Source organism: Dermacentor andersoni, chromosome 2 (assembly GCF_023375885.2).
Source record: "Dermacentor andersoni chromosome 2, qqDerAnde1_hic_scaffold, whole genome shotgun sequence".
Taxonomy (NCBI): domain Eukaryota; kingdom Metazoa; phylum Arthropoda; class Arachnida; order Ixodida; family Ixodidae; genus Dermacentor; species Dermacentor andersoni.
The window spans coordinates 7049553-7070145 of NC_092815.1; the positions used below are offsets into that span (position 1 = coordinate 7049553).

The 20593-nt window shown below is 47.7% G+C and overlaps 1 protein-coding gene across 5 annotated transcripts in view; it reads left to right on the forward strand.

Annotated features, from left to right (window-relative positions):
- The window catches only part of Dp (transcription factor Dp), an 88380-nt gene that overhangs the window by 9778 nt on the left and 58009 nt on the right, over nucleotides 1–20593 (forward strand). For all 5 annotated transcript variants that reach the window (XM_050190190.3, XM_050190191.3, XM_050190192.3 and 2 more), the window contains exons 4-5: nucleotides 937–1485; nucleotides 9672–9838. In XM_050190190.3, coding sequence (XP_050046147.1) covers nucleotides 937–1485; nucleotides 9672–9838 — 716 coding nt within the window. The remainder of the gene's footprint in view (nucleotides 1–936; nucleotides 1486–9671; nucleotides 9839–20593) is intronic.

Below are 20593 nucleotides of genomic sequence, written 5' to 3' on the forward strand. Positions count from 1 at the left end.
GAAGAACAAATGCTTGACTGATACAACCCTCTGATCTCAGTCCTCACTGAGTCTTCCGGAAGAAAGTAGGCATTCTGCCCCTCAGTTAGCTACTCAAACTTCTCCAGCTAGTCCACAAGGAGATGTGGAAAGTCAGTGTGCTTGCTGGAACGCGGTGGTTCCCGACAAGCTCAAAGATGCGCTTGGCAGTAGTATTGTCGCATAGTCATTCCAGCTACTTGAGGCAACAGGAAAGGGTCTAAAAGCTGTGTTCAGCTCTTGTATCGTGTGTTGCGGACAATGCAGTGGGGCTGTTAAGTATAGTGGTAGAGCATCCATGCTACAGCGGTGGGGTTCTTGGTTTGAACACAGTTTGATCCTTATGTTATATTAATTTGTTAAGGCATTTGAGCATGGTGTTACAAATAGTGCCAAATACTTAGCTCATAGCTGCTTCCATGCAGTAAAAGCCACATTTTAGCCCAAGGTGGGAAGCACTGACTCTAATAGATAGCACACAACTTGCAGTGCTGTGATCAGTGTCATTTGCTGAAAATGTTCTGCGCATGAATGTCTCAAACTGACACCTTACCTTTGCACTTGCAGTGCCCGTGTTGCTAAAGCTTAATGCTGGTTGACAACTGTTTCGTGCACCAGAGCATGCAGCACAACAGAGGCCTTGTGACGGGTCTTGTGCTGCTATTAATGCTCACGCTTGGTCGATATCATGGTGGTGCAGTTGGTTGCCCAACTCTAGTTGGCTGCGGAATTTGAGTTCAAATTGACAGTGTAACATAGCATTGTGAACTTGAAGAATAATGTTCAGCGTGGCTATGTAAAAATGCTTTGCGATAGACACACTGGTAAATTATAATAGGAAGAAAGTTTCTTTGAGATAGTAAATAGTTTGGTACTGCCTAACACCTGTAGCGTCATCATAATTCTTTCTCGTGGCAGCAAGCGACGATGCAAGGGTAGCGGAGACAAGGGCAGCAAGGGCCTTCGTCACTTCTCCATGAAGGTGTGCGAGAAGGTGCAGCGCAAGGGGACGACCTCGTACAACGAGGTTGCCGACGAGCTGGTGGCCGAGTTTGCAGCACCCGAGGTGGCAGGGCTCTCGTCACGAGGTGGCACGGCAGACCAGGCTTACGACCAGAAGAATATTCGGCGTCGAGTATATGATGCACTCAATGTGCTTATGGCCATGAATATTATCTCCAAGGAGAAGAAGGAGATTCGCTGGCTTGGACTGCCCACCAACTCGGCCCAGGAGTGCCAGCGACTCGAGCAGGAAAAGCAACGGCGTCTCGAGGTGATTGCTGCCAAGCGGCAGCAGCTGTACGACTTGCTGCTGCAGCAGATTGCCTACAAGAACCTTGTGGAGCGCAACAAGGCTCTTGAGCGCAACCGGCAGGCCCCTGCACCTGCTTCCACCATACCTCTGCCGTTCATCATCATCAACACCAACAAGCAGACCGTCATTGACTGCAGCATCTCCAATGACAAGTATGTTGCCTGTTTGCCTCCATGCTGTATGCATGCAGTCTTTGTTGCAGCTTGCTATAAACTCCATATAGCCTCGTCACACTGATCTGGTCACAAGCAGCGTTACCATGTGTCCTGAATGCAGCCGACTTTGACAGGACGAACAAAATTCTTCTGATTATCCAGGGGGCCCAATGAAAAGAAAAGGCATAAGAAATGTGTGAACATGCCGCTGGGGGCTTCATTCGGCAGCGACCGCTTGATTCTGATGCGGCCCTTGAATGAAATGCACATGCAGTTTTTATGGATTCATTAATGCAAAACAAAGTGCACCCAAATTTAAAATGCACCAGATTTATATTTTTAAAAAGTTGGCATGCTTTCGATTCTGGCACTCACAAATAAGATGAAACCTGTAGAATTTATGTTAAAGTCCATCGTCTTCAAACTCAAATACTATAGCTTTTTAACTTTCTATATTGACTATGGCGTGTCGTCCTCCATGTGGTCCTTTGTTTGACTTAAAAATTGTAACAGCGCAAACACATGCATCCACAAAGTAACAAGGACGAGACACAAGCGCTGACTGTCCACTAAATTTTATTGATGGAAGACGGATACCTTATATAAGGGGAAAGGCAGAAGTGAAGGGGCAAGGGACTTATACAATCGGGGAAAAAAATTACATTGCGCATCGATGAACGAACGTGCCGGCAGTCTACGGAAACAGACACAGAAAAACAAGTTAAAGTGCGTAATCACCCCCTCTGTATCGCTTTCTGCTGCAGAGCTTCAATTTTTGAAAGCGACCGCTTACTGATTTCATTGTATGTTAGTATCCCTCGCCTTTTTTCTAGTTTTCTTGTTTTTCTGTGTCTGTTTCCGTGGGCTGCCGGCACATTCGTTCATCGATGCGCAATGTAATTTTTTTCCCCGATTGTATAACTCCCTTGACCCTTCACTTCTGCCTTTTCCCTTATATAAGGTATCCGTCAATAAAATTTAGTTGACAGTCAGCGCTTGCGTCTCGTCCTTGTTACTTTGTGGATGCATGTCTTTGCGCTGCTACAATTTTTAAGTCAAGTATGCACCAACTCGCCCAGAAAGAAATTTTAATTGTCCTTTGTGTTTGGTGTCCCACAAGTATTTGAATGACTCTGCAACTATTGCGATGGGATGGAGGGTTTTTGCCGTGCATGTATAGTGCCGATCTCCTTTTTGATACTGCAGTGAAATTCCGGTAATTCAACATCTCTTAATTTGTTACTCAAATGATATTGCGCAACAAAAAACAACACGGACTTGAGAGACTTTTGTTGCGCAATATCATTTGAGTAATGGATTACCAACTTGCCCGGAATGCTGCTCTCTTAATTTGATTGACAGATAATTCGAACTGCTCTGTTGGTCCCGGCAAAGTGCTATTTATGTATTTGAATAGAGAAAAGCTGCCATGAATTTGAACTGCAGAAACTGCGCAACAGTTACTTCGAACAAAATTTCTCAATCCATGGACAGCTTTTCAGACAAACCGTAGCTGAAGGTTCAATGCATATATAGTCTGCCACAGAAATGAGGAGGAAAAAGATGCACTGTGGGCAGCTGAGAGTGAACCAGCGCTAGCAGAACGGCGCGTGCCCTACTGTCACCTACCCCACCATCCCTCTAGCACGTGCTTTATCACATCACAGCGCACTGCTCGCCCTCTCTCCATGGGCACACTTTATCACACTCCCACGCACTGGATCACATCATCTCCAACATTGGCCATGTGGGAGGACGGCGAGCATCAAGCCACCATCCTTCTCGGCTAAGCCTCACATCCACAGCAAATGGCACGAGGAGAGGCGCGCAGTGTTATCGCTCTTAGGCTTAATATGGAGCATAGGTGTCTTCCTGCACATGTCGTCGCGTGGCGGAAAGGTAAGACCTTTAGCGTGAGGCCAGTGGCTGTTTTGTGCACTGCACTGCAAAAATAAACGGGTGCTATAATTAAAAGGGGCTTCTTTTAGTCTAAACTCCGTTTCATTTGGATATATTTCCTGTCCCCTTGGAATTCGAATTTGCTAGCTTCTATTGTATTTTGTGCATGTTCGACACTACTGGTTTTTGTGAGGTGCTGCTGTCTCCATGTAGTCGTTCTCCCTCATTTGAAATAGTGTTTCCACTCGCTGAGGTGTACAACTCAACTTGTTTGCCTCCCAGCACTCGCTCACGTGCACGTCTTCTACCTCTAAGACATGCATGGAGGCTATGCTATTATTGTCTGTGTAACGAAGAAGAGTAGCCGCCTGCGCCACAGCACCATCGCCACCGGCATGAGCTCGTGGTTGCTGTCTTTCGCCGAACGCTTGTGACAGCTACCCGTTCGCGCCCGTTGCTAATAAATCTCTTAGCAAGTGGTGGAGGTGCTGGGTTTCGACCACCCTGGAACTTCGGAGTCGCACTCTACCCCCCATCATGCCCGACGACGCACGCACTCCTCCAGCTCCTCCAACGGCGCCGGCCACCTTGGTTTGTGCCGGTGCCTTGCGTCAGCGAGATCCCCCTATCTTCTCCGGCACAGATGACAAAGACGTTGAAGATTGGATCTCGTCCTATGAGCGAGTGAGTGCCCATAACCAGTGGGACGACGTTACCAAGTTGAGAAACGTCGCATTTTATCTTACGGACGTTGCGAAACTATGGTTTCTAAACCATGAAGCCGACCTCACTTCGTGGTTGGTCTTCAAGACCAACTTTACCCAAGTTTTCGGTCGACCTGCAGTAAGAAAGCTTCGTGCAGAACAACGTTTGCGCACACGAGCCCAAGAGGCCGGAGAAAACTTCACAAGCTACATTGAGGACATTGTCGACCTTTGCAAACGGGTGAATGCGTCGATGTCAGAGGAGGAGAAGATAAAACATATAATGAAGGGTATTCAGGACGACGCATTTCAAATGTTATTATCGAAGAGTCCTCACACTGTCGCTGAAGTGATAGAATTGTGCCAGAGTTACGACGAGTTGCGCAGGCAACGGCTTCACACCCGACGTCCCACCCCACCCGCCGACTCTCTATCAAGCCTTGGAGTCGACGACAACCATGCTGCTCTCTTCGTAAAAATCCAGGAATTCGTTCGCGCAGAGGTCGCCCGCCAGCTATCTTTGATATCTTCTGTCCAGGAACCACCCCCTGCTTTGCATCCTACGATCCGCGACTTCATTCAAGAACAAGTCTCTCAAGCCGTTCCTCCAGCCGTTGAGCAGACACCAGTCACGGCTCCTCTCACTTACGCTGAAGCAGTTTCCCGATCTCGTCCACAAACACCCCTGCCGCCCTCTATGCATCGACCACCGACATTTTTGCCGCCATCTATGCCGCTTCACGAACGCCGGCATTTTCCTCCTATGCCGCTTCCTGACCGACAGCATTTTGCGAATCCTCAACCGCGACTCGGACCTTACCCCCACCAGTGGCGCACCTTCGATGACCGCCCAATATGTTTTGCTTGCGGTAATGCTGGTCACGTGGCGCGCCATTGTCGTCGTGGCATGCTTCCTCTTCAGAACATCCGGCGAGCGCCACCTTTCCCCGCTCCGTTTTCCTCTTCGCCTTCCAGCCTTCCTACCTCTTCCTTTTCCCCTGACCGCCCAACCGCCTCTACTCGCCGCTCACTATCTCCCCGTCGTCGCTCGCTTTCTCCGATGCGGCGTCGTCCCGTGTCCACCGAGCAGGAAAACTGATGGCCGCAGTTCCCGAGGCACGAACTGCGTCCACGTCGCAATGCCCAAGTCCTCGTCCCTCTCCAGCCAACGTCATTGAAGTCTCTGTCGAAGGAATCGCCGTCCTGGCACTTGTAGATACAGGAGCCGCCGTATCCGTAATTTCCGCCGAACTCTGCCGCACACTACGAAAGGTTTTGACGCCTCTCTCCGACTTCTCCCTTCGAACCGCGAACGCTCAAAATATAACGCCTCTCGCTGCCTGTACTGCTCGCGCCTTCATTCAAGGTCTACTGTATACCGTCGAATTCGTCGTGCTGCCCACTTGTTCCCATGACATCATATTAGGCTGGGACTTCCTTGCAAATAATAACGCCGTTATTGACTGTTGTCACGCCGAACTCGAACTTTCTGCACTTCCCGACGTCGAGCCTATCGAAAACGACCCTTCCAGTGTTAAACTGTTTGTGTCCGAAGACAATTCGGTCCCTCCACGCTCTTCCCTGCTTGTGCCTGTGTCGTGCGCCGCTATTTCTGATGCCACTGTTCTCTTTACGCCCTCTGAGCTGTTCATTCGCCGCCGATGTTTACCGCTGCCCTTTGCACTCCTTACTCTTCGCAATGGCGTCACGAAAATGGTCGTCGACAATCCCACAGCCTGCCCTTTAGCTTTATCTCATGGTGAATGCCTAGGCCTTGTTCAACCGGTCGACACCTTTTGCATCTTTGACACTCCTGCCGTTTCTACTTCTGCGGGCCTTGGCGCACTTACTTGTGACTCTGCGATTGATCAGTCACTCCTCGACGCTTTCCACTGCTCCATCGACGATGGCACGTCATCTTCAGAACGAAGCCAGCTTATTGCTCTCCTGCAGAGGTTCAGCGCTTCTTTCGACAGCCATGCTTCCGGTTTGGGCCGCACATCGACCGTTTTTCACCAGATAGATACCGGCAGTCATGCACCTTTGCGGCAGCGCCCTTACCGAGTTTCCGCCTCTCAGCGCCGTTTCATTGACCACCAGGTTGCTGACATGCTCAAGCGTGGCGTTGTGCAGCCTTCCAACAGTCCCTGGGCATCACCGGTCGTCCTCGTTAAGAAAAAGGATGGCTCTATTCGATTCTGCGTCGACTACCGACGTCTGAACAAGATAACGCGCAAGGACGTTTACCCGTTACCGCGCATCGACGACGCCCTCGACTGTTTGCAGGGAGCTGAGTTCTTTTCTTCGCTGGATTTACGTTCCGGATACTGGCAAGTCCCCTTGGCACCATCTGATCGACCTAAAACAGCATTTGTAACACCTGATGGATTGTACGAATTCATCGTAATGCCTTTCGGCCTGTGCAACGCCCCAGCCACTTTTGAGAGAATGATGGATAATATTTTACGCGGCCTCAAATGGAACACATGTTTATGCTACCTGGATGACGTAGTTGTCTTTTCTGCTGATTTCCGAACCCATCTCAGCCGTCTCGAGCAAGTTCTCAAATGCCTCACTGACGCGGGACTTCAACTTAACTTAAAAAAATGTCGTTTCGGCGCCCGAAAGCTCACTATTCTTGGCCATGTTGTATCACGAGACGGCGTTCTTCCGGATCCAGCCAAGCTCCGCGCTGTCACCGACTTTCCGCAACCAAAGAAGTTAAAGGAGCTTCAAAGTTTCCTTGGTTTATGCTCATACTTCCGACGTTTCATTCGAAATTTCGCTTCCATAAGTGCACCCCTGACAGCCCTTCTAAGTGGCGACAAAGAACTTTCCGCTTGGTCACCCGCCTGTGATGACGCCTTCACGAAATTACGCCACCTGCTAACCTCGCCACCTGTCCTCCGCCACTTCGATCCTGCAGCGCCCACAGAGGTCCACACCGATGCCAGCGGCGTCGGACTTGGCGCCGTACTCGCACAGCGAAAAGCGGGCTTTGATGAATATGTCGTTGCCTACGCGAGCCGAACTCTGACAAAGGCCGAGGCTAATTACTCTGTTACAGAGAAAGAGTGTTTAGCCATTATTTGGGCACTTGGCAAATTCCGTCCTTATTTGTATGGCCACGCTTTCGATGTCGTCACTGACCATCACGCCCTTTGTTGGCTGTCTACCCTTAAAGACCCATCTGGCCGACTTGCTCGCTGGGCCCTTAAGCTACAGGAGTACGACATCCGCGTCCTCTACCGTTCCGGCCGCAAACACACGGACGCTGACGCCCTTTCTCGCTCACCGGTCTCCGCTGACTGCGCTTGCCTATCCGCCCTTGAGCCCACAGTTCCATCTCATGCACTGCGCAACATGCCGTCGGAGCAGCGCAAGGATCCCTGGATCAGTGCTCTCATCAGCGTCCTTTCTGATCCATCCACCTCTTCACCATCTCGCGCTCTTCGCCGCCAGGCTACTCACTTCTGCATTCGCGACGGCCTTCTTTATCGTCGTAATTACCTCTCTGACGGTCGCAAGTGGCTTCTCGTGATACCCCGCCATCTCCGTGACCTTATCTGCGACGCTTTCCACGCAGACCCTCAGTGCGCACATGCCGGCCTCTTCAAGACCTATGCTCGGCTACACATCCGATTTTATTGGCGCGGCATGTATAACTACGTCAGAAAGTTCATTCGCTCCTGTGCTCAGTGCCAACGCCGAAAATTACGACCACTGCTATCATGTTTCTGGTAACTTAAGTGTAGGCCTGCACTGTGGAAGTTCAGAGGTATTGATAAGTTTTCTTTTTCTTTGCCTTGGTTGCAGTTCATGTATTGCCGCACACTGGCCTGTAAGCTGCCCTGGTTTTGGTACGGCCATGTGCCGTGCTGCTTTTCGCAGTGACTGCTCAAGCGTTTTTTTTTTTTTTTTTCCTTTAATGTCTAACATGTTTTTAGCCATAAGTCTCGCTACAGACATTCGTCTCAATTTCAGTCCATAGGGTGCTTGTGTGTGTACTATTGGTGTGGGTACAGTGTTTTTAATACGAAGTATTGTTTGCAATAAATCTTTACTGCATTCATGAGTTTTAAACCATTTCCTATTACTGCAAACTGCAATTAAAGAAATTGACCATAGGGGCATGTAGAGCACAGCTCTTCGGCGCCCGTTCCTGCGGCGAGTGTCGGCGTCCCTCGTAGCCCAGCGAACGAGCATAGTGAAGGATGAAAAAGTGAAGGTAGAGCGCAGCGGGGGATGAAAGGCAACGACAGCAAAGAGAGCAGGAGGAGTAAAACAGAGAAGGAGGGTGCAGTGGAACCATGAGGGCTAAAGCAGAGGAAGAGGGTATGGCAAAAGCATGAGAAGAAAGGCATAGTGCTGTGCAAGATGGGCTCTGCAATGACTATGGCTACAAGATGGTGCCCCAATACCATATTGGAAACAAAGTGCTGCATAAGCGGAGGTCTGTCTGCCGTGGCTGCTGTGAATTGCGCCCATGCATCACTCATGCGCCGCCTCATGATCTCCCAACTAGCGAGGCAGTCTCGTCACACTCCATTTGCAATGTGCCGCACGAGGCAGATTGTCTGCGCCGACCTATATATTGCAAAATGAAAACACGTGTAGAGCTGTGCTCAAATTTCGCATTACAGAGTATCGTAATCATCGGTAAACATTTGTGCAAGAATTAAACCCTCATAGGGTTAAACTAACCATTTTGCCAGCTCATGCTGCGACACATTGAAACTTCGTGATGCGACTTTGTTACTGCTGCTTTAGCATGCAAAACAATGCATATTGAATAAGCCTTCGTAATGCGTTATCAGATTTTCTAAGAAGAAAGAGTTTGATTTCTGACTTGCCAGTTAGTCTTATAGAAGTATTTTTAAAATTTTTATCATACATTTCTAGCTGGATGCATAAGACTGGTATAATACAGTAGAACCTCGTTGATACCAGTCTGTCAAATCGAACCTATACCAAAAACCATACCCATATCGAAATTCTAGCCAAAACTGAACCCGCACTGATATTCTTAAGATATCCCTGAACCTGAACCGAACCTGAACTGAAAAAAAATAATTACAGTTCAGCACAATGCGATTCAAGCATAAATAAAACTTTGCAATGATGAGGTTATGATCGCGAAAATTTGTGTTTGCAAATTCATGCGCTTATACATAAGTCCTGGAAGTGTGTTGCATTTTGTCATTGTCACTTTTCTTTTTCTTATGCTGTGATGTGTGCTGTTGCCATGAGGCGATGAAATTTTTTTGTCAATGGCAAACACAGCGGGTAAGTACTCTTGTAGCAAAGTAAGACGTAAAGCTGGGCTATTTGGTTGGAGTACCAGTTAGACATATTTGCAAGGCTGCAAAGATGGAAGCACTTAACTCAGAAAAGATGAGATGTGGGTGCTCCGCACCCATCCTGTCCTTCTGGTGTCGTAGGCTTCCATTTTTCCCGTTCTATAAGTATGTCAAACTCCCCTTGTAGCCGCTGTCAGAAAAAAAGGTAGGGCTCAGAAGCTATGAAAATAGCTACTGCTGTCACGTCATTGCTGTTGCGCTTTTGCCTCTCTTTGCACAGGTCGGAGTACCTGTTCCATTTTGATGACACATTTGAGATCCACGATGACATTGAGGTGCTGAAGCGCATGGGGCTGGCCCTGGGTCTGGACAAGGGCACCTGCTCCCCCGAGGACCTGGAACGTGCTCGTCGCATGGTGCCTCGCAGCTTGGAACCCTACGTGCGCCGTGAGTAGCTTTTTTCTTGGCTGTTCATGAGATTAGTGGCCGCTACATGTTGGAAAGCATACCATTGACAAGCCTCTCTGTCTCATCTCTATCACTAGAAAGAACCTTCTTGGCTTGTGAAGTCCGTTCTTCAAGTACAGGTTGAGGGCACAAAATGTTTTTGGCTCTACATACACACCTGTGAGCAAAAATATACGTCATACAGGAGCTGCTTGTGCCAGGCTGCATCAGCGTGCCAGCACGGTGCCTGTTGTCAAGAGTCTCGCTTGTATGGTGGTGCGCATGTGCATCCCATCATATCTCACGTTTGCGGTTCTTTCTGCGTTTATTTTACCTTGTTATTATTTTATGCCATTTTATGCATGAGTTTTATCAGCATTTCATGATTGTGGTTTTTCGTGCATATAATAATAATAATAATAATAATAATAATGTACTGGAGAAGAACGAGCAGCAGGCACTGCTTCGAAAAAGACGACAACGTGTGATTGGAAGCCTTGTGCCTGTGTTACCGAAGCTCTGTGTCCTCTCGCTACGTGCTCTGCTATCCGACCGTTTAATCAATTGAACTATAACACCTCTTGACATTTGGGAGGTGCTGGGCTCTTCCCAAACCTGGAACTCCGCAGCCGGACGCTCCCTACCGTTTCTGCCATGCCTCAGGACGCCGCGCAGCCCGATCCTCCCCTGGCATCGCCTGTCGTCTGCTCCGGTGCTCTACGCCAACGAGATCCTCCGTTCTTCAGCGGCAACGACGACCATGACGTGGAGGATTGGCTCTCGTCATACGATCACGTGAGTGCGCATAACAAGTGGGATGACAAAGCTAAACTGACTAACGTCATCTTCTATCTTTCTGGAGTCGCTAATCTCTGGTTCCGGAATCGTGAATCCAACCTTTCCACCTGGACAGCATTTACCCATTGTTTCAAAGAAGTCTTCGGTCGCCCTGCTGTGCGCAAGCTTCGCGCAGAACAACGCTTGCGTGGTCGCGCTCAGCAAAAGGGTGAAAACTTCACCAGCTACATTGAAGACGTAGTTGACCTTTGCCGGCGCATTAATCCCGCCATGCCAGACTGTGAAAAGATCAAGAATGTCATGAAGGGCATAGAGGATGACGCTTTCCAAATGCTCTTGGCGAAAAATCCTCAAACGATTGACGAGGTCATTACACTGTGCCAGAGCTACGATGAGCTCCGCAAACGCCTTACCACGTGCCGAGCTGCCGTGCCGGACGACATTGTTTCGGCTTGAACTGACAGTTCCAGTGCTGCTCCCGCCCACTCTTCGTTCCTCGACCAAATCAAGCAATTCGTTCGCGAAGAAGTGGCGCGCCAACTGTCACTGCTGCCTGCTACCCAGTCGTCTGAGTCTTCTTTGTCCCGGGAACTGCGACGCGTCATCCATGAACAAGTCAGCGACGCGCTACCTCTCGCTAATCAGCCACCTTCAGCAACGGTTCCGCTCACGTACGCAGCCGTCGTCGTAAGGCCAAGACCACCGCCTGAAGTTGCGCATTCATCATCATCATCATCATCAGCCTGATTACGCCCACTGCAGGGCAAAGGCCTCTCCCATACTTCTCCAACTACCCCGGTCATGTACTAATCGTGGCCATGTTGACCCTCCAAACTTCCTAATCTCATCTGCCCACCTAACTTTCTGTCGCCCCCTGCTACGCTTCCCTTCCCTCGGAATCCAGTCCGTAACCCTTAATGACCATCGGTTATCTTCCCTCCTCATTACATGTCCTGCCCATGCCCATTTCTTTTTCTTGATTTCAACTAAGATGTCATTAACGCGCGTTTGTTCCCTCACCCAATCTGCTCTTTTCTTATCCCTTAACGTTACACCTATCATTTTTCTTTCCATAGCTCGTTGCGTCGTCCTCAATTTAAGTAGAACCCTTTTCGTAAGCCTCCAGGTTTCTGCCCCGTACGTGAGTACTGGTAAGACACAGCTGTTATACACTTTTCTTTAGAAGGATAATGGAAACCTGCTGTTCATGATCTGAAAATGCCTGCCAAATGCACCCCAGCCCATTCTTATTCTTCCGATTATTTCAGTCTCATGATCCGGATCCGCGGTCACTACCTGCCCTAAGTAGATGTATTCTCTTACCACTTCCAGTGCCTCGCTACCTATCGTAAACTGCTGTTCCCTTCCGAGACTGTTAAACATTACTTTAGTTTTCTGCAGATTCATTTTTAGTCCCACCCTTCTGCTCTGCCTCTCCAGATCAGTGAGCATGCATTGCAGTTGGTCCCCTGAGTTACTAAGCAAGGCAATATCATCAGCGAAGCGCAAGTTACTAAGGTATTCTCCATTTACTCTTATCCCCAATTCTTCCCAATCCAGGTCTCTGAATACCTCCTGTAAACACGCTGTGAATAGCATTGGAGAGATCGTATCTCCCTGCCTGACGCCTTTCTTTATTGGGATTTTGTTGCTTTCTTTATGGAGGAGTACAGTGGCTGTGGAGCCGCTATAGATATCTTTCAGTATTTTTACATACGGCTCGTCTACACCCTGATTCCGCAATGCCTCCATGACTGCTGAGGTTTCGACTGAATCAAACGCTTTCTCGTAATCAATGAAAGCTATATATAATGGTTGGTTATATTCCGCACATTTCTCTATCACCTGATTGATAGTGTGAATATGATCTATTGTTGAGTAGCCTTTACGGAATCCTGCCTGGTCCTTTGGTTGACGGAAGTCTAAGGTGTTCCGGATTCTATTTGCAATTACCTTAGGAAATACTTTGTAGGCAACGGACAGTAAGCTGATCGGTCTATAATTTTTCAAGTCTTTGGCGTCGCCTTTCTTATGGATTAGGATTATGTTAGCGTTCTTCCAAGATTCCGGTACGCTCGAGGTCTTGAGGCATTGCGTATAGAGGCTGGCCAGTTTTTCTAGAACAATCTGCCCACCATCCTTCAGCAAATCTGCTGTTACCTGATCCTCCCCAGCTGCCTTCCCCCTTTGTATAGCTCCCAAGGCTTTCTTTACTTCTTCCGGCGTTACTTCGGGGATATCGAATTCCTCTAGATTATTCTCTCTTCCATTATCATCATGGGTGCCACTCGTGCTGTATAAATCTCTATAGAACTCCTCAGCCACTTGAACTATCTCATCCATATTAGTAATGATATTGCCGGCTTTGTCTCTTAGCGCATACATCTGATTCTTGCCAATTCCTAGTTTCTTCTTCACTGCTTTTAGGCTTCCTCCGTTCCTGAGAGCTTGTTCAATTCTATCCATGTTATACTTCCTTATGTCAGCTGTCTTACGCTTGTTGATTAACTTCGAAAGTTCTGCCAGTTCTATTCTAGCTGTAGGGTTAGAGGCTTTCATACATTGGCGTTTCTTGATCAGATCTTTCGTCTCCTGCGATAGCTTACTGGTATCCTGTCTAACGGAGTTACCACCGACTTCTATTGCACACTCCTTAATGATGCCCACAAGATTGTCGTTCATTGCTTTCCTCCGTTCCCTCCTCAGGTCTAGGCTAATTCGAGTTCTTACCATCCTGTGGTCACTGCAGCGCACCTTACCGAGCACGTCCACATCTTGTATGATGCCAGGGTTAGCGCAGAGTATGAAATCTATTTCATTTCTAGTCTTGCCGTTCGGGCTCCTCCATGTCCACTTTCGGTTATTCCGCTTGCGGAAGAAGGTATTCATTATCCTCATATTATTCTGTTCTGCAAACTCTACTAATACCTCCCCCCTGCTATTCCTAGTGCCTATGCCATATTCCCCCACTGCCTTGTCTCCAGCATGCTTCTTGCCTACGTTGGCATTGAAATCGCCCATCAGTATAGTGTATTTTGTTTTCACTCTACCCATCGCCGATTCCACGTCTTCGTAGAAGCTTTCGACTTCCTGGTCATCATGACTGGATGTAGGGGTGTAGATCTGTACAACCTTCATTTTGTACCTCTTATTAAGTTTCACGACAAGACATGCCACCCTCTCGTTAATGCTATAGAATTCCTGTATGTTACCAGCTATATTCTTATTAATCAGGAATCCGACTCCTAGTTCTCGTCTCTCCGCTAAGCCCCGGTAGCACAGGACGTGCCCGCTCCTTAACACTGTATATGCTTCTTTTGGCCTCCTAACTTCACTGAGCCCTATTATATCCCATTTACTGCCCTCTAATTCTTCCAATAGCACTGCTAGACTCGCCTCACTAGATAATGTTCTTGCGTTAAACGTTGCCAGGTTCATATTCCAATGGCGGCCTGTCTGGAGCCAGGGATTCTTAGCACCCTCTGCAGCGCATTACAGTTGCGCATTACACCCCCACAAGCGGCTTCTACGCCTCGCCTTCTGCAGCTGCGAACTACTTGCCCAGAAGCGACTTCTGCGTGCCTCCACAGCCCCTACGCCCAGCTCCGACCAGTGCACCGCTACCTAGGCCCCCTGTTGATAATCCGTGGCGTACCCAAGACAACCGGCCGATTTGCTTCGCGTGTGGCTTTGCTGGCCACGTGGCACTGTTCTGCTGCCTGCGAGGTTGGTATCCTCCCGATGCTGCGAGACTTCGAGGGGATGCTCCTGACTCCCAGTCCTGCTATTCACCACCAGTTCCGCACTTCGCACCTTCATCTCCTGCTACCCAAAGCTTCAACACTCGTCGGTCTCCATCTCCCCGACGACGTTCGCTGTCCCCCATCGTCCGCCGCCCTCCAGCTGTGGAGGAAAACTAAAAGGCGCAGTTCCGAAGGCAAGAACTGCGATCTCTTCGAACTGCTCAAGCCCTCGTTTATTCCCTACGAACGTCATTGAAGTTTTTGCCGAAGGTATCGCCGTTCACACGCTTTTCGACATGGGTGCCGCAGTGTCCGTGATTGCCGACCAGCTTCGCCGTATGCTCCGAAAAGTCGCGCCGCCGTTTTCTGCCATTTCGCTACGCACAGCAAGCGCTGAGCCAATTGAACCCTTAGGAACATGTACCGTCCGTGTCGCCATACAAGACAGTTTATACCACATTGAATTTGTTGTTCTTCCCCGCTGCTCTCATGCCATCATTCTAGGATGGGACTTCCTCTCATCTCATCACGCTATTATTGATTGTGCCCGTGCAGAACTTGCGCTGACTCCATTTTGCGGCAGTCTTTCTGAAGATTTGCCTCCACCTTCTGCTCCAGTGTTCGTCGCCACCGCCACTGATATCCCTCCTTTCTCTTCCGCCCTTGTACCCGTTTCCTGTGCTGCTTTCTACGATTCCACAGTTCTTTTCACACCATCTCAACTTGCTGCACGCCGTCATCCCTTCTTGCTTCCCTTTGCCCTCCTTCCCTTTCGCCAGGGCTCCAGCGCACTTTATGTTTTGAATCCGTTTTCGTGTCCATCAAGCTTACATCATGGCGAGTACCTCGGTTTTGCAGATGAATTCGATACGAGCTCTGTCTACGATGTGCCTGATGACTCGGCTTCTCTTCACGTTGACTCCATGACTCTCCCTGTCTCTGCGCCTCCGCCTGCATGTGACCGAGAGTTTGCTCCGTCTATCGATCCCAACCTCACTCCGAGTCAGCGCACGCAGATCCTCGACCTTCTTAACCGATTTCGAACTTCTTTCGACCTCCAGAAACAATGCTTAGGACGTACCTCCACAGTCGTTCATCATATCGAAACCGGCAGCCATGCGCCGCTGCGCCAACGTCCATAGCGTGTGTCCACGACGGAACGCCGTGTCATCGATGAGTACGTAGGAGACATGCTCCGACGCGCCGTGATACAGCCATCACACATTCCTTGGGCTACTCCAGTAGTGCTGGTCAAAAAGAAAGATGGGACAATTCGTTTTTGTGTGGACTATTGACGACTCGACAAGATAACCCGGAAAGATGTCTACCCTCTTCCCCGTATCGACGACGCACTGGACTGCCTCCAAGGCGCTGAATTCTTTTCGTCCTTAGACTTACGAGATGGTTATTGGCAGGTCCCGGTGGCTGATGCAGACCGTCCGAAAATGGCATTTGTTACACCTGACTGCTTATATGAATTTACCGTGATGCCCTTTGGCCTCTGTAATGCGCCTGCAACTTTTGAAAGAATGACGGATAACATCCACCGGGGCCTCAAATGGCAGACATGCCTTTGTTATCTCGATGACATTGTCATCTTTTCCCCGGACTTTTTTTCTCACCTGTTCCTACTCAAACGCGGGCTCACTTGCCTTGCCGATGCTGGACTCCAGCTCAACTTGAAGAAGTGTCGCTTCGCCGCCCGACAGCTAGTCATCCTTGGCCACGTTGTTTCGAAAGATGGTGTGCTACCAGATCCAACAAAACTCCAAGCCGTTGCCGAATTTCCACTACCTAAGACCACAAAAGAACTCCGCAGCTTCATCGGATTATGCTCCTATTTTCGTCGTTTCTTCCGCAACTTCGCCACCATAACAGCGCCTTTGACACAGCTTCTCGCGGGTAACCACAACCTCTTGGCTTGGCCGCCAGTTTGAGATGCCGCATTCACGACGCTGTGCCGTCTTCTAACCTCACCCCCCATACTTCGACATTTTGACCCCAGCGCACCGACAGAAATACGCACGGATGCCAGTGGCATCGGCATTGGCGCTGTTCTTGCACAACGAAAGACTGGCTTCGGTGAATACGTTGTTGCCTTCGCTAGCCGTGCACTCACGAAAGCAGAAGCTAACTATTCCGTTACAGAAAAGGAATGCCTGGCTATCATGCGGGCCATAACTAAGTTTCGTCCTTACCTCTACGGCCGCCCGTTCGACGTCATCACGGACCACCATGCACTCTTCAGGCTGTCGTCCTTGAAAGATCCTTCAGGTCGCCTCGCTCGATAGGCGCTTCGCCTAGAGTATGATGTTTGAGTGCTGTACCGCTCAGGCCGTAAACATTCGGACGCGGATGCCTTGTCTCGCTCCCCAGTGTCAGGCCAGCCCAATTATCAGAAAGTACGAATATGCGAGTCCTACCTCACCGCCACGGATATGCTTTCGGAGCAGCAGAAGGATCCATAGATTGTTGCTATGCTGGCTTTTCTGTCAGACCCATCAGCACCTTCTACTGGCCGTGCGTTGCATCGCCAAGCACACCACTTCGCTGTTCATGACGGGCTCCTGTACCGCCGTAACTACCTCTCGGACGGGCGCAAATGGTTACTCGTGGTTCCTCGGCATCTACGTTTGGTCATATGTGCAGCGTTTCACGATGACCCGCAATGCGCACATGCAGGAGTACTAAAAACGTACGTGCGCCTGCGAATTCGTTATTACTGGCGCGGGATGTACCGATTCGTCCGCCAATATGTCCGCTCCTGCCTTGCCTGCCAATGCCGCAAAAATACCCCTCATGCCTTAGCTGCTCCACTGCAACCATTGCCTTGTCCAGGACGGGCCTTTGACCGGGTCGGAGTTGATCTTTATGGGCCCCTTCCGATTACTTCAGATGACAACCGCTGGGTGATAGTGGCGATAGACTATCTCACACGCTACGCCGAAACTTCGCCTCTGCCCAACGCATCTGTGTGGGATGTTGCCGGGTTCCTTCTGCGTAACATCATACTTCGCCATGGAGCCCCAAGAGGGTTGCTGAGCGACAGAGGCCGCGTCTTTCTGTCTGATGTTATAGAAGCCCTGCTCAAGCAATGCAACGTAATTCACCGTACTACTTCTGCATACCACCCGCAAACTAATGGCATGACTGAGCTCTTTAACCGCACTCTTGGCGATATGTTAGCCATGTACGTCGCATCTGACCAAACCAATTGGGACCGAATTCTACCCTTCGTGACGTATACTTATAATACCGCCACGCAGACCACCACAGGATTTTCCCCGTTCTTCTTTACGGACGCGAGCCTTCCTGCACAATGGACACCATCCTTCCGTATTGCCTTGACACAACGGAGTCTACTACCCTGTCCGAGGCGGCTGCACACGCGGAAGAGTGCCGAAAGCTCGCCCGCACATTTACTTCGGAAGATCAGCAGCGACAGAAGCACCTTCGGGATATTCCCTCCTCTCCGGCACCCTATGCCCCTGGCTCACTAGTCCGGCTTTGGGTTCCCGCTACCAGCCCTGGACTTTCACCCAAGCTTGTAATAATAATAATAATAACTTTATTTCCATCAGTGATGGAGGAGATGGCGGGTAAAAGTCGCTTTGAGGCAAGCGACTTGACTAGAGCCTGCAGCCTCATTTACAAGGCAAACAGCGATTGAACAGGAGATATATATATATACATAGCAATTGACTACGTGTGAAATATGCACAAAAAATAAACGCAAAAACACAAATTTCCTGAAGAACGCTCTTCAATTATTTAAGAAAGATTGAGTGACAAAATGTTCACGTAAAGCTCGTATATCAGTTATATAAATATCAAGACTTGATTTCAGAAACAAATTTAAAAGTGTTGGTAGTGTGTATGATATCTTTTTTGTAGAATAATTGGCTCGTGGAATGACTACCTTCCACTGTTATCTACACCTTGTGATGTAAGAATGTGTGTTCCTGGTGAGATTAGATAACTCATGAAGAAACTTTAAATTCTCTTTTACCTCCCGTTTGAATTGTAAAGGTTAAACACGGGCATTGTATTTGCTTTCGGAAACAAGTCTGATGTGTGGGCATTGTAAGTTAAGGTAAATAGTGCTCGCAGAAATTTTTTCTGAAGTATATGTATCTTTTCTAGATTCGTACATGGTGTGGTACCCCACACGAGCAGACAGTAATAAAGTGCAGAAAGAAATAGGGTGTTTTAAACAAGAACTTCGATTCTGTAAGGTAAAAGAGGTCTCAGCCGCACCATCATGCCAACTACACGAGATAATTTGCAATATCGATTCTATGTGCATGTCCCAAAACATATTTTGTGTGAAAATAACTCGAAGTATTTTAAAACTATCTACAATTTCTATGTTTAAATAAACGAGGTTGATGGAACTGATTACTTGCTTAGATTTTGGCCTAAAGATTATTGCTTTTGTGTTGTTTATATGTATTGATTTATAGACAGTTTTGTTTTGACCATACATGAATTTTCAGAGCAGTGTTAGCTTTATTCTGAAGGCTACTAAAATCAGGTGATGAAAAAAATATACTGGCATCGTCTGCGTACATTATGTATTTCGCATCTTGATAGATATGTGCTAAGTCATTTATATATACAATAAACAGGAACGGGCCATGAATACTACCCTGAGGAACGCCTCTGGTGATATGTTTCAAATTTGAGCGGTAATTGTTTATTCAACATATTGATAGCGATTATCAAGATATGATTTTATAAGGCTTCCACAGTGCCCTCGGATACCGTAGGTTTTAAGCTTATCAAGTAGAACAGAGTGAAGAATGCAATCAAATGCTTTAGCAAAATCAAGATAAATACCAAGGACAATGTTCTTAATTTCAAATTGCGATAAAGTAAATTCCTTTTGATGGAGTAGTGCTACTTCTGTAGATCGTCGTTTCCTAAATCCAAACAGGGCTGGAGAAATTAGGCTGTGCTTGTCAAAAACTTTGAAACCTGCATTAGTATTATTTTTTCTAGCCCTTTAGAAAAAACAGGTAATATAGAAATGGGTGTGTAATTTTTAGTATAATTAACGTCACCTTTCTTGAACAATACCGACACTCTGGCTATTTTCATCCATTTAGGAAAGATGGCGCTTGACAAAGACAAATTAAAAATATAGGTAATGTACGGGGAAATGATATCAAGCACATACTTGATAGGGTGAACCTGCATGCCTGCTGCATCGCAACTTGAGCTGTTCTTTAGTGCAAGGAAAACTGATGTGACCTCGTGCTCAGTAAAGGGGTGAAGAAAGAGTGAAGATGAATTTCTGTTTGGCATAATTTCACTAATATCAGACGACGCACTACCACCAGAAAAGTTTACATGGTAATCATTAAAAATATTTGCAAGAGCACTTCCTGATACTTCGTTTCAACCAATTAATAGAGTTTGTATTCGCAGAGCTGATTTTCGACGATTTAAGACATCATTTAGCTTTTTCCATAAAATATCAGGTTTGTTCAAACAACCCTCAAATTCTGCATGAAAATAGGACTTCCTATGCAATTTTAGTTCCTTATTTAGCTTATTTCTATATGACTTGTATTCCTTTAATGTGTTTGGATCCTTAGTCTTGACGAACTTGTGATAGAGCGAATTTTAGAATTAATTCGTTTTAGCAATTCAGGGGCTATCCATGGCTTCCGTAACTTTTTACCGAGCCTGAGCTTTATTTCAGGAAAATGGTTCTTTTATATTCGAGAGATGTCGTCATTAAGCTTGCCATACGCGATTTCAACGTTATCTATTTCTAAAATTTGTTTAAGGTCGCACCGTAGAAGTTCGTCTCTGTAGTTATCTAGACGTGTTTGAGTAATACTTTGACAAAGTATATACTCATGCTTCCTGTTCTTTCTAAAGTTGTGTTTTCTTAATAAGAGAAACACTGGAAGGTGATCACTAAGATCGTGTGACATCACCCCGGCAGTAGCATTTTCAGTGTCAGCATTTGTAATGAGCAAGTCCAACAATGTTTCACTTTCGGTTGTAATCCTTGTTGACGTACAGATTAAATTTTCATAATCATTTGAAGCTAAAATATTTAACATAGCCTTTTGTGGTACAGAAATGGTCAGCATGTCGATATTAAAATCACCAGTGGACACCAAGTAATTGCTATTTTCTGCAGTAAAATACAGCAGCTGTTCATAAAAAGAGTAACTGAAGAACAACGAGGGGCGGAGGG